The sequence below is a fragment of the Glycine soja genome, chromosome 14 (genome assembly GCF_004193775.1).
Source record: "Glycine soja cultivar W05 chromosome 14, ASM419377v2, whole genome shotgun sequence".
In the NCBI taxonomy this organism is placed as follows: domain Eukaryota; kingdom Viridiplantae; phylum Streptophyta; class Magnoliopsida; order Fabales; family Fabaceae; genus Glycine; species Glycine soja.
Genome location: NC_041015.1, coordinates 48792421 through 48805826, shown reverse-complemented (window position 1 = coordinate 48805826; position 13406 = coordinate 48792421). Strand labels below are relative to the sequence as shown.

At 31.2% G+C, this 13406-nt stretch overlaps 1 protein-coding gene and 1 long non-coding RNA gene across 3 annotated transcripts; one reads left to right on the top strand and one right to left on the bottom strand.

Moving 5' to 3' along the window:
• Positions 1–3421: 3421 nt before the first annotated feature.
• Positions 3422–5121, bottom strand: LOC114384259 (protein CHLOROPLAST IMPORT APPARATUS 2-like). 2 transcript variants are annotated; one of them, XM_028343915.1, is made up of 3 exons: positions 4558–5119; positions 3846–3995; positions 3422–3741 (listed from the first exon to the last, which is right to left on the bottom strand). In XM_028343915.1, the coding sequence occupies exons 1-3, from the start codon at positions 5104–5106 to the stop codon at positions 3718–3720; spliced, it is 723 nt and encodes a 240-aa protein (XP_028199716.1). In that variant the 5' UTR covers positions 5107–5119; the 3' UTR covers positions 3422–3717. The 2 variants fall into 2 exon arrangements, with proteins under 2 accessions (XP_028199716.1, XP_028199715.1); XM_028343914.1 differs by having other exon boundaries at positions 3422–3995; positions 4558–5121.
• A 3511-nt stretch (positions 5122–8632) lies between these two features.
• LOC114385166 lies at positions 8633–11116 on the top strand. Its single transcript, XR_003660850.1, has 2 exons — positions 8633–9087; positions 9924–11116. It is a non-coding gene; the product is annotated as an uncharacterized LOC114385166 (long non-coding RNA).
• Positions 11117–13406: the final 2290 nt, after the last annotated feature.

The window sequence follows — 13406 nt, the reverse complement described above, 5'->3', positions numbered from 1 at the left end:
TTTTAATTTTGGTGTCTATAAAAAATTATTTTTAATCCTATACATTTGTGTTTTTTAAATTTTATCTCCTTAAAGAACAACTAACTAGAACCAGATGAAATGAAAAAATCATAATTTTAGAGGAACCAAAATTGTAAAATCACAAACTTATAAAGACTAAAAAGTGAAAAAAAAAATTCTTACAAGAATCAAAAAAATTTTAAAAAAATGTGAACTCAAAAAGTAAAAAATTAACAAAACAAATTACAGCGAACAAAATTTTAAAAATAAATGTAATTTCAAATTACAATCCCATGTAATTAAAAAAACATTAGAGGGAGAAAAAAAAATTAAACATTTCAAATTGTTACTTCCTTTAAATGACTATCTAGCAAACTCAATTTGTTATATCCTTAACAAACTGTTAACCTTTTCTTATAAAGAACACTATCAAATGCTGATTTGATAGTGTTTCAGCAAAAACTAATCATTATAGTATCATGCTTAGTGTGAAACAATTATTGTAAATAACTATTTCGTCCTTTTTGCTGATTGAACTTCCAGATTCTCAAATTTTTTGACTTGGTGTAACATTATATTTTTCTTAATGCTTGATTAAGTGATTTTAATTAGATTGTAAGAGTAATTAAATTTAATTTAAGTGATATAATTAATTATGAGTTGATGGTGTATGGTACTTCTATGTATATTATGTTTGTATATGCGAAAAATCTTTTTGGGTGTAAAGAGTAAGTTTTAGGGTGTTTTGAGTGAGATGAATAGACCTTCAGCAATATAGAATGGAGTGAGTGAGTTTAGGAAATAGTGAGGTGCAAATGGAAAGAAGAGAGACAACCCTTCATTGGAGAGCTTGATACCTTAAATTCCTTTGCCCATGGGACCTTGTGGGAATCCTTTACTCGAGTTTGAGGGCTTGTTCAATGATAAGGAATCCTCCTTTTTTCCATCTCATCTTCCATTTTCATTTTCCCTTCATGAGCATTATTGGAAGTTTATAAACATGTTCATTTTCATGATTTTGATGTGATTTCTATTGGTTTTTTGAATTTGGATGATATATATAGATGGTGTGGAGCTACTATTTGAGTGAGATAAAACTCTCATCTTGAAACTAAAGTTTTATCCTTTCTTCATTTCTTCTTCTCAAAGTTAGATCATTGATTTATATAATTACCATAAACTTTACTTTGATTGAGTGTTTTGTTTAAGTGGTTGATGCTTTTAATGTTTTTTTGGCTGTCAAATGATTTGTATGTATAGTATACCATGTATAATTTGATTTAGAAATCATTTGGAGTCTTATTCAAGAAATTCGACCTTTTGTAGACATTTACCCTTAACCCAATAATAATTTTAGCTCAAGCAAAAATGTAACGGCAGTGGAATGTTACACCTGAGACTTTGGTCAAAATAGACTTTTATAATTAATTTGTTTTAGAATAAAGCCATTTTAATAAAAAGTTTATAAAAAAAAACCAAAAATGATTAATCAATCTCATGAATCCATCACTCATGGCTTTAATAAATCACTAGCCAGGATAAGTTTTGATCTCACGACTTTAGTATTTGCATTTATTCAAGCTTTGAATGATTGTGTACCTGGATTAGTTGCATTTACATATCCTTCACTCAAGTATTCTCTTTGTCTGCTAGCTTGGAACTAAAGACTTGGTACTCGTCATTCTTGTTTGGAGCCATTAATTAAGTCATTCGCAAAAATAGCTCAAGTCTTAATATTATCAAAATAAGGAAAATAAATTATAAAAGATATACATGTATAAAAATAAAAATAACATTGTTAATGTGGGTTAGAAAAAGTGATTCAAAATCTTGTATGATTTCACCTTTTCTATATATGGGTATATGTACTATATTTGAATTCTGCAGGCGCCATACTCGATAATACTGGATATGTCTCTCCATTCTACAAATTTTTATTCAACAACAAAAAAAATAACACAATATGATTATTTATTATTAACAACTAGGACAAAAATATAATAAGGAATGCTAGTAACTTGTGATTAATTTTTTGTTTTGTACATAATGAGGAAAATAAAGTTTGAGCATACGATGTTGTAAACTATCCAAATTTCTTACTAGGCGATCCTAATAGATTACATGTAATTAATTTGATAATACATATAAAATCAGTTATAATGCATATTATTTTTAAAGAACAAAGAATATATATATATATATATATATGTATATATTAAAATTTTAAAATAAGAAAGGAGAAAACATTTTCAACAAGGGAAAAATATAATTTACTAAAAAATATATATGTTAAACACTAATAAAAGTCCTGACAATTACTTTGTGCTTCATACTTTAACCAAGAAAGAATCTATATGCACTACCACATTTGTACTTTGAACAGGTCAATGTTTAGAAAGTAACATGAAAATATCTCCAACAAACTACCCGTAACTTGAATAATTCAGAAAAAAAAAAGTAGATTTTTTTTGTCTAATTGACACGCAAGATCTGTCTTGCTTAATTACATGGTTAATTATAAATTAAGCAGAAAAAAAAATGTCACAAGTTTGAGTTTTCGCAAAAGTTTACTAAAGTACATAGTTACTGCCCTAAAAGAGATTTTTAAAGAAACTAATCAAAAGGAAATTAATTAAAGTAGCATCTAAATAAAAGTCAAAAGGAAATTAATTCGAGTAGTATCAAGTTCTTTTGGATTATTATCATAACAAAAAAAAAATATTTTTTTTGTGTAAAAAAGAAAAGTTCTTCTGAATTATATGGTTTCAGAATCGAATCTTAAACCACTTTTGTACCAAATCAAATCATACCAAATCCTAAACTGCTTTTGTACCACAAGAAAAAAAAAATGAAAAAGAGACAGACGGTGGTATATCCAATTATATGCACCATAATTTTTTCTTCTTCTTTTTTATGAGTGTTCTCTATTTTTAGTTTTTTGATGAGTGATGATGAGTTGCCAAAGTTGGTTTATGGGTATATCCACCTTTCTGAACATTGGGATCAATCCATCAGGACCATCACTGGACGACAACCATAGACCACACCTTAGAAATTAAGGTTTAATTATTAATGTGTTCATATTTATTACTTTGACTTTATATATGTGTAAAATTTATAAGTTTTGGTTCTTAAACAAGTAAATTTAATGTATTTTGATCTTTCTCATTGTTGTCTTCTAATTCTATTTTAACTCTGGCCGCAATAATATCACTACAATGTTTTTTAAGCAATTGTTAACTAAACTAGAAAATTAATTTTCTAAATTTTCAAAAAATTTGTAACGTCGTTAACTACAGTAATAATTGTGTTAGTGACATAGAGCGAAATACATTAAATTGTTCGTTTAAAGATTAAAATTTCCAATATTTGATATAAGATCAAAATAGTAAAATGCAGATAAGTATAAAGGCTAAATTAATAATTAAAACCAGAAGTTAATAATATAACAACTGTGGACCTAATAAGAAAGTTCAAGACACGTAAAATACAAAAAAAAAAAAATTGAAAAATGGAATGAATTTTATCCTGAAATTTGGAACAGAGATATTTTGTGTTTTTCCTTTTCAATTCTATAGGACGTGAAGGATAATTTGAATGGATAAATACAAGAATGTTTTTGAGTTGAAATTAATTAAAAATAAATGTACAGGGAATGGTCTTAGATTTTTTAGGGAGATATTTTTTTTTGGGTTTTGGGATCTTTCTCGAGCAACTTCAGTGTCTCTTCACAAAGCGACCCTACAAACAAAAATATCGGAAAAAGCTGATTTCATTACAAAACAAAATGACCATACCCAATGGCACGAAAAGAAACAGGAATTTTTTTTAAAAAAAAGAGTGACCTTGATTCTTGGTCTTTTATCAGCGTTTAATTTCCGAACTTGGTATCTTATCTTCTTTGAGAACAACCTGTTCTGGCGCTTCTCTTTGTACCTAAGAACACTTGCTTCCCTCCTTGCTCTCTCTTCTTCCAACACTGGCACTTCTCCCATCTAACACACAATCATATATCATTCATATTAGCAATGAGAAAGTAAAAATTAAATCTATTATTCTAGTAACTAACAAAACTAACGTTAGAGAGTTATCCAAATCTAATTAAATATACCCTCTTAAATACTTTAGCCAAAACTATCTCTTAATTACTAAATTAATCAAGTAAAACTATGAGTACGTACCCAAAAGAATTTCAAGCACTATATATAGCAGAGATTCTATAAAAAAATCACCCCAAACTAGGTTTTAAAAAATAGTCCACGACTGTGATTTAAACCTCAATATTAAGATTTTTTTTTTTTAATTGTACGGTGATCACATAGGTCGCATTTTTTCACAATTTGTCGGTATATCAACAAATTGGATGAAATTGTAACACAGCTGATATTTAAAACCTTCCCAAATATCAAATACTAAAATCAAGACTAATAGTTATAGGGCCTTAAAAGAATTGAAGAACTGCATTTGAATAAGCATTAACATAGGTAATTAAAGTAAATATGATAGAGGAAGAAAGCTTGTGATAATGAAGAATAATAATGGATGGTGAATACTAACATAGTAGGCATTATTGGTGGGGAATGAAAGAGAACAATCATCAGCCCATAGAGAGCCTCGGTCAGACCATGCATCCAAAACCTCTTGATAGTTCAAGTTCAAATTCAAAGCCACCATCTTCTCATCATCCACTTCCCAAAACCCAACAATGTTGTTATTGCTTTCTCTCCTTATAATCGCTTGCTCCTCCTCAAAGAGGCATTTGCTCCTTGTGTTCTTTCTTGTATGCTCTTTCCCTTCATTTTCATCTTCTCCTTCCTCTCCAACATTGGGGGGTTGAAACTCCTCCCATTCCATGAAATCCCAATGAAGTTCACCACCACTTGAAGAGTTTTGTTGTGGAAAGTTTTGCTCTTCCTTGGTGTTCAAGACCCCTTCGAGTTCGTCCAAAATACTGAACCCTTCATAGGTGTAAGCTTGGTTAGAATTGGCATCGGGTACTTCTTGTTCTTCTTTCTTGGGGCTTCTAAGCAGTGAAGTGCATCCCATCTTATCTCTACGAAGTTTCTCTCTCTGACTTTCTCTCACCTCTAGACTTTGTAATTGCATAGTAATGCATGTGCTCCTACCATCGGACGTTATGTAACTATCAATAATAGTATGAAATTCGCATGTTATGTAATGGGAATAATTACAATGAAATAATTGACCTCTTCCCTTTTCATTTGTTCCTTTTTTATCTTTTTGTTAAAAACAATTCTTAGCTAAAGAAAAAAAAAAGAGTTTCTGTTTAAAATAAAATAAAATAAAAATAATAGGAATAATAATAGTAATATTAATGGCAATAACAATAAATAATAAATAATGATGATAAGCCATTAAAAATGAATTAGTAGCAAGGGACAAGAGTGATTTACATTGAGTTATGCATGCATAAATCTAAAATTTAGTGCTATCATCATAGTTTCAATAATAATAATAATAATAATAATAATAATAATAATAATAATAATAATAATAATAATAATAATATCAATAAATGACTCAATAATAATTATGACTTTGACAAATTCTTATAAATTATATTTTAAGATTATAAAAAAAGTAGAATTGAATTAATAAAACATTATCCATACTAAAAAAATAATAAAAAGTATATATATGCGCACACACTTTTCCTTCTCCTTAAAAGAAAAAGCTAAACCAAACACATTTTGAGAAAAGTTTTAAAAAAACTAAGGACCTTAATTTTCATAAAAGTAATGGGGTCAAGTAGCTTTTTTTTATAAAAAAAAAACAAAAAATAACTTATGTAACTTTAAAAAATAAGTTGGATACCTCAACCTCTTTCCTTCTCATTCTAAGTTTACGCGTGACAATCTTACAAATCTTTTCATTTAAAAAAGAAATTTAGTTAAAATTATCAAATAATTTCAACTTTATTTTCAGAGCTTTTATATTTTGAACTTTAACGTTAAAATAAATTTTGAGTCAAAGAAAAATTAGGTCAAATAAGAAAAAACTAAGTAACGAACTTTATCTTTGACCCATCTCTCTTATCCTATAAAAGGAGATTTGTATTATCTATAAATGAGAGAGAAGACTACAAAATTATATTGAGAGAAAAACATTTGTGCTCTAGAATTAATATTGTTGTTCAAGAATCAAAAGGTATACGAGTCTTCTTCATTCATGGTGAAAGAAACTTCAAGAAGATAAACTTCAACTTGTCTAATAAATTACGAATTAAAGTGACACGTGGGCTACGGTGCCAAAGTAAATTCTGTGTGTTTGGTACACATAGATAATTAGTTAATCGGTTTTTTGGTCGTAGGATTTATCATTTTAATGATGAACGATTAGATGCGGTATGCAGAATCGTCTGGAGAAGTTAATATGTTTTTTTTATTAGTCGTGTGTTAGTTTTCTTGTATGTCTCCCCTCCCCCATTAAATAACTATTTTATTAAAAAAATGTGAAGTTAAATTATTGTCATATTTGCCATTTAATTGAATTTTAGTAAGAATTGTGGAGTTTTGGTTGGCCTTTCGGCGCCGACGTCGTTATAGGGAGCAAATGGCCATTATCGGAGTTTTGAGTGTTGAATGCAGAAGAAGATGGTTGTGTGTATTTTAATGGCTAAAAATGGGTTTTTGTATTGCGATGTGGTTGAGATTTTTTAGAATAGTGACGGCTATTGGTGTATGAATTGATTTGTTGAATGTAGCCTCAATGCATTAGTTAGCCACCGCGATGTGTATGTTGTATAGACTTTGAATGTGTTCAAAAAGTTAGATTAGTCGAATTTGGTTTCTCTTATGCATTATTATTTTAATGGAATAGCATGAGAAAGGATAGCAGAGAATTCATGTTCAGCTTAATCCATCTAAAACAGAGGGCTTTTGATCCTTGCTCACACCCAATCAGAGACTTTGTTGAAGATTCATCTGGTTATGATTTTTTTGCCCGTTGTATATGATTTTCTGTTGAAGACCCATCTCAGCAATATTGAAGTAGTATGCTGTATTTGGGCCAGTGTTTGTAATTCGAAGAAAATGATTAATGGTCCATTAATAACATTTTAATTTTGTTTAGTGTTGTATTATGGTAGAGTAATTTTGATGTATACATAGAGGCATATTTTGCAATTTGGAATAATTGTCAATTTTTAAAATATTAAATATGTACAATTTAAGGTTTGAAATGTAAAACGAATAGGAAGTTACAAATGTTGTTGAACTCGGAGAGAAATGATACGTTGACTTAAAAAATAAAATGCAATGAATTATAGTAACTTCATGGTAGGATAATAAATTATGTATGTGTTAAAATACTGTTAACAAAAAAATGTTATTTTCTGGAGATAATATTAATTAACTATGTTTTATAGTGTTAGTTGTAAGGCTACACCAATCGTTCGGGTTAGTCATTGTGATATATGGTCAATTATCAATATGGTAGGGGTATCATTAGGATTAGGGTTAAGGTTGAGTAAATATAACATTGATGAGGATTGAAGAGTTAGTGCAAGGGTTAGGGTCTAGGTTTAGTATTAGGGGTAACTATATGGCATAAAGAGCATGGTATGGGACATTAGTGTTATTATGGTTTAGGGAAATTTGAGGGGTATCATTAGGGTTAGGGTTGTGGTAGGGGAATGTGAACATTGATGAGGAATAAAGAGTTATGGTAATAGCTATAATTAGGTTTTAGGATTAATTGTTATGGTGTGATCTCGAGTTTGTAGATGAAAATAATTTAATAAAACTAACAAACTGTTAAAAAAGACTTCCTATTTATTAAAAACCTCTTATTTGTTAATGATTTGAGGAATAATATTATAATTTGAGTTGCAAGTAGAGTTAATTTTATTATATTATACAATTTAAATGTACATGTAAGAGGGTTGTTAAGACAAAGTTCGAATTAACCAATTTTTTAGGTCTGAAATATATTCATGTACAATGTATATATTAACGTGCCTTTTTTGATTCAGTAGGCCAAACATGAGTTCTGAAATCAACTTATAACGAAAGATCATTCATCAAGTTGTGTCCAAATGTTGATCTCGAAAGAACAACATTGTCATGTACTCAAATTTTTGTCATGGTGAAATTTGTTCGTTATTATGTCCCCGTGGATGTAGGTCTATATGACCGAATTACATAATTTTCGTCATTGTTTTTATTGCTTCTTATATTTACATCGGAGATCTTTGAGTAAATATTTTCTTACGATTATGGTTGATATTAAAATGTTAAATAATATTAAACAAAAAACAAGCTACCATTTATGCATTTTTTAAAATTATTTTAAAATTTGTTGTGCAATTGTATTTTTATTCCGTATGAAAATTATACATAAATGGCTAATCCGGTGTTGTAATTTTCAAGAGAAAGTAAAAACTTACAAAAGTGAATCTTTCTTGATGAATACGAAATGCTTTTATAACTTTTAAAACGATTCATAAGTTATACATAAATGCTTTTTTAAAATCATATTTGTGTCCGTTCGACACACCTTGATTAATAATAATTTTTTTTGACACATATCAATTAATATAATAAATTTATCATCACTTGAAAAAATATATATACAATATTTGTGTCATAAAAAAGATTGAAATCTGGCCGTAAGGAAAGCAAAGTAGGGTTACACAACCCGTTTGGGGGACGGGGCCTCTGATTGCTTGAAGAGTGTTTTTCTGGCTATTAGCCGTTGCGTTGTGATCTTTTGTTGCAACGTTCAAATTATTTGAACAATTTACGCAAATAGGGTTTGGTGAATTCCGCAACGGCTAGTACAACCTTTTTAAGCCACACCTTTTCTCGTCTCATTCATTCACCAACACAACCCCTCTTTGCAAGAAGGAAGATTCAGATTCAGATCACTCTTTTCCTTCTTCTCCTTCTTTCTTTCTGCAACTCTTTTGTTATTCATTCAATCAACACAATATGGCTGCCAATAATAACATTCATGGGAACACTGAATTGTTTTGCGTTTACAGCCTCATGCTTGATTTGGTGATCTCTTCTCCCTGGATTCTGATTTATCAGATTTTGCCTTTCGTTTCTACTTTTCATTGGCCTGGTACGAGCTTTTCTTGATTTATTCTCCATGATTTTTGCTTTGACCTCTCTGGGAAGATCAGTGAATGTGTGGTGTGGGTTGTGGAAGCAGTGGCTGTCTTATTACATGATTTGGTGTTCTCTACTCCGGATTCTGAATCTTGGATTTGATTTTTGCTTTTCAATGGTTACTGAGAGCTTTATTTATCTCTGCAATTATGGGTCAATGTGTTCTTTCATCATTGGAAATTGTTTCTCTCGGTTCTATTTTTCTTTTTCCATTAAGTGAATTGTTATGCTTCTTGCTTGTTCCAATCTTAATTGAGTTTGTGTTTTTCCGATTGATACCCTTTTATTGGAATTGAAGATCTTAAGAAATTGATAGTCTAGTGACTTTTTACATCAATTATTTGGATTATAGAGCATCATTCTTCATTTTGTCACGGATAATCATCTATCTAATAGTTGATGGAGTTGAACTGTTAGTGTTTCATCAGTTTGCAGCACGTTAAGATTACTGTGTCATATTGAAGATTAAAATATAAAAAGATATCATGCCTGATACGGTGGATTTAAACGGCTAACTGTTCTCGATAAACCTAATTTCTTCTTTGATTTTCCTCTATTGTTCAATTTCCCTGGACTTGATCACGAAACACACGGATTGAATTGTGAATCTGTTTTCTGCAGCGTAGTGTTTGGAATAGTTTTGTGTAATGTTCTGCGTAGTGTGAAGCCGCCTCGTCAATGGTTTGGTGGTGTCTACTAGTTGAATATTCTTGGATTTGTCTCTTTGTTTCAATGTTTCACTTAGTTTTCTAGGTTTAATTTGCTGTGACTTGCGCTTGGGTCTTACAGGGAAGATAAGCAACGGATGTGACCGGCAGGGAGGCTGTGGAAAAGCTGTGTGGCGGAAGATTTCTGTGTGAAGCCTTAGGTTTTATTACCCTTGCATTCATCATTTTATTGTTTGTTTGTTTTGGACTGGCTATATGCCTATCCAGTTTATTTTGGAATTTGATCTAGTTGTTTTCGGTGTAAGTATAATAACCCCTCTGTTAGTTTGGGAGTTCTTGTGTGGGTTTGCAACAGGAACAATCAAAGTAATTATGCATTTGGGGATTGTTACAATGTCACAGTAAGAATTTGGGACAGTGTGAGTTGACTCTTTGATTGGTTTGGAGAAACTCTACTGCTCCTTTTACTGTTTTCTTGATAATGGTGATGTTCATATTGCAGTATGCTGGAGTATCAATTTTGCATTCATTCTTGTTACAGAAGATTAGAACTGCTAACAAGTATAGATAATGTAATTTTTCTTCGATGGAATCCCTTTGTTTTGTTTCTAGGTTCTGTCTGAATTTGATCATAGGGGCATATGGATTGAGTTGTTAACCTCTTTTTTCCTGGTGTAGTGTTTTGAATGGTTTTGCATTTTTACAGTCTCATGCTTGATTTGGTGGTCTCTACTCCCTTGATTTGGGGACATATGGATTGAGTTGTTAACCTCTTTTTTCCTGGTGTAGTGTTTTGAATGGTTTTGCATTTACAGTCTCATGCTTGATTTGGTGGTCTCTACTCCCTGGATTCTGATTTATCAGATTTTGCCTTTCGTTTCTACTTTTGGTATGAGCTTTTCTTTATTTACTTCTCCATTATTTTTTCTTTGATCTCTCTCGGGAAGATCAGTGAATGGGTGGTGTGGGTTGTGTGGAAGCAGTGGCTGTCTTGTTACATGATTTGGTGTTCTCTACTCCGGATTCTGAATCTTGGATTTGATTTTTGCTTTTCAATGGTTACTGAAAGCTTTATTTATCTCTGCAATTATGGGTCAATGTGTTCTTTCATCTTTGGAAATTATTTCTCTCGGTTCTATTTTTCTTTTTCCATTAAGTGTATTGTTATGCTTCTTGCTTGTTCCTATCTTAATCGAGTTTGTGTTTTTCCGATTGATACACATTTATTGGAATTGAAGATCTTAAGAAATTGATAGTCTAGTGACTTTTTACATCAATTATTTGAATTATAGAGCATCATTCTTCATTTTGTCATGGATAATCATCTATCTAATAGTTGATGGAGTTGAACTGTCGGTTTGCAGCATGTTAAGATTACTGTGTCAGATTGAAGATTAAAATATAAAAAGATATCATGCCTGATACAGTGGATTTAAATGGCTAACTGTTCTCGATAAACCTAATTTCTTCTTTCATTTTCCTCTATTGTTCGATTTCCCTGGACTTGATCACGAAACACACGGATTGAATTGTGAACCTGTTTTCTGCAGCGTAGTGTTCGGAATAGTTTCGTGTAATGTTCTGCGTAGTGTGAAGCCGTCTCGTCAATGGTTTGGTGGTGTCTACTAGTTGAATATTCTTGGATTTGTCTCTTTGTTTCAATGTTTCACTTAGTTTGCTAGGTTTAATTTGCTGTGACTTGCGCTTGGTTGACTCTTTGATTGGTTTGGAGAAACTCTACTGCTCCTTTTACTGTTTTCTTGATAATGGTGATGTTCATATTGCAGTAAGCTGGAGTATCAATTTTGCATTCGTTCTTCATACAGAAGATTAGAACTGCTAACAAGTGTAGAAAATGTAATTTTTCTTCGATTGAATCCCTTTGTTTTGTTTCTAGGTTCTGTCTGAATTTGATCATGGGGGCATATGGATTGAGTTGTTAACCTCTTTTTTTCCTGGTGTAGTGTTTTGAATGGTTTTGCGTTTACAGTCTCATGCTTGATTTGGTGGCCTCTACTCCCTGGATTCTGATTTATCAGATTTTGCAGTATGGTGATGTTCATATTGCAGTATGCTGGAGTATCAATTTTGCATTCATTCTTCATACAGAAGATTAGAACTGCTAACAAGTGTAGAAAATGTAATTTTTCTTCAATGGAATCCCTTTGTTTTTTTTCTAGGTTCTGTCTGAATTTGATCTTGGGGGCATATGGATTGAGTTGTTAACCTCTTTTTTCCTGGTGTAGTGTTTTGAATGGTTTTGCGTTTACAGTCTCATGCTTGATTTGGTGGTCTCTACTCCCTGGATTCTGATTTATCAGATTTTGCCTTTCGTTTCTACTTTTGGTATGAGCTTTTCTTGATATCACTCCATTATTTTTTCTTTGATCTCTCTGGGAAGATCAGTGAATGTGTGGTGTGGGTTGTGGAAGCAGTGGCTGTCTTATTACATGATTTGGTGATCTCTACTCCGGATTCTGAATCTTGGATTTGATTTTTCTTTTCAATGGTTACTGAGAGCTTTATTTATCTCTGCAATTATGGGTCAATGTGTTCTTTCATCTTTCGAAATTATTTCTCTCGGTTCTATTTTTCTTTTCCCATCAAGTGGATTGTTATGCTTCTTGCTTGTGGAATCTTAATCGAGTTTGTGTTTTTCCGATTGATACACTTTTATTGGAATTGAAGATCTTAAGAAATTGATAGTCTAGTGACTTTTTACGTCAATTATTTGAATTATAGAGCATCATTCTTCATTTTGTCATGGATATCATTTTATTGTTTGTTTGTTTTGGACTGGCTATGCCTATCCAGTTTATTTTGGAATTTGATCTAGTTGTTTGTCGGTGTAAGTATAATAACCCCTGTTAGTGTGGGAGGTTTTGTGTGGGTTTGTAACAGGAACAATCAAAGTATTATGCATTTGGGGATTGTTACAATGTCACAGGAAGAATTTGGGACAGTGTGATTGGGTGGTTGACTCTTTGATCGGTTTGGCTCCTTTTACTGTTTTCTTGATAATGTCTTTAGTAGTCTCATCTTCTAATTGAATATCCTGTTCGTCACAGTGGCACGAGACCTCCCATTTTCTATAGGAGTGATTTTTTCCGCTGAAATCTGCAGGAGCATGGAAATACTGGTTCAATAGTGTTATTATGATAAAATTTAGCGAATATGATATCATCTAAATTATTTAGTCTTGTGTGGTGTTATGTTGTACACTCTACTATGATTTTCTAGCAATGAGATTTGTATTTACAAGCATGGTTTTGGGGGATTTTTGGTCCATGTAACTTCTTATTACAGGAACTTGTTTTTTGATTCAGAGAAGAGTTATTTTTTGGATTATTTTATTTTATTTTTTAGATGAGGATTGTTAATCTAGGCAACTTGCGTTTTGCAGCACAGGGTCTTTGAAATGAAATTTTTATTGTGATTAGTCGTAGCTAAATTGAAGATGGGTGGATCAAAGGATGTCCATTTTAGCAGATGGGTTTAATTTGTCTTGTTTGTCTGATTGATCATGTCAAATCATCAAATGTATTGAACTTTTGATCTTGTTATTGTGCAGCTTAGTATTTTGGATTATGTTGTGCAACATATT

Bases quoted from the DNA above. Each gene is read 5' to 3' on its own strand.
- LOC114384259 (XM_028343914.1), bottom strand. From the start codon at position 5,106: ATGCAATTACAAAGTCTAGAGGTGAGAGAAAGTCAGAGAGAGAAACTT. The intron at 3,996-4,557 runs GTTAGTATTCAC...ATTGTGTGTTAG, and splicing joins CCACCAATAATGCCTACTAT to ATGGGAGAAGTGCCAGTGTT.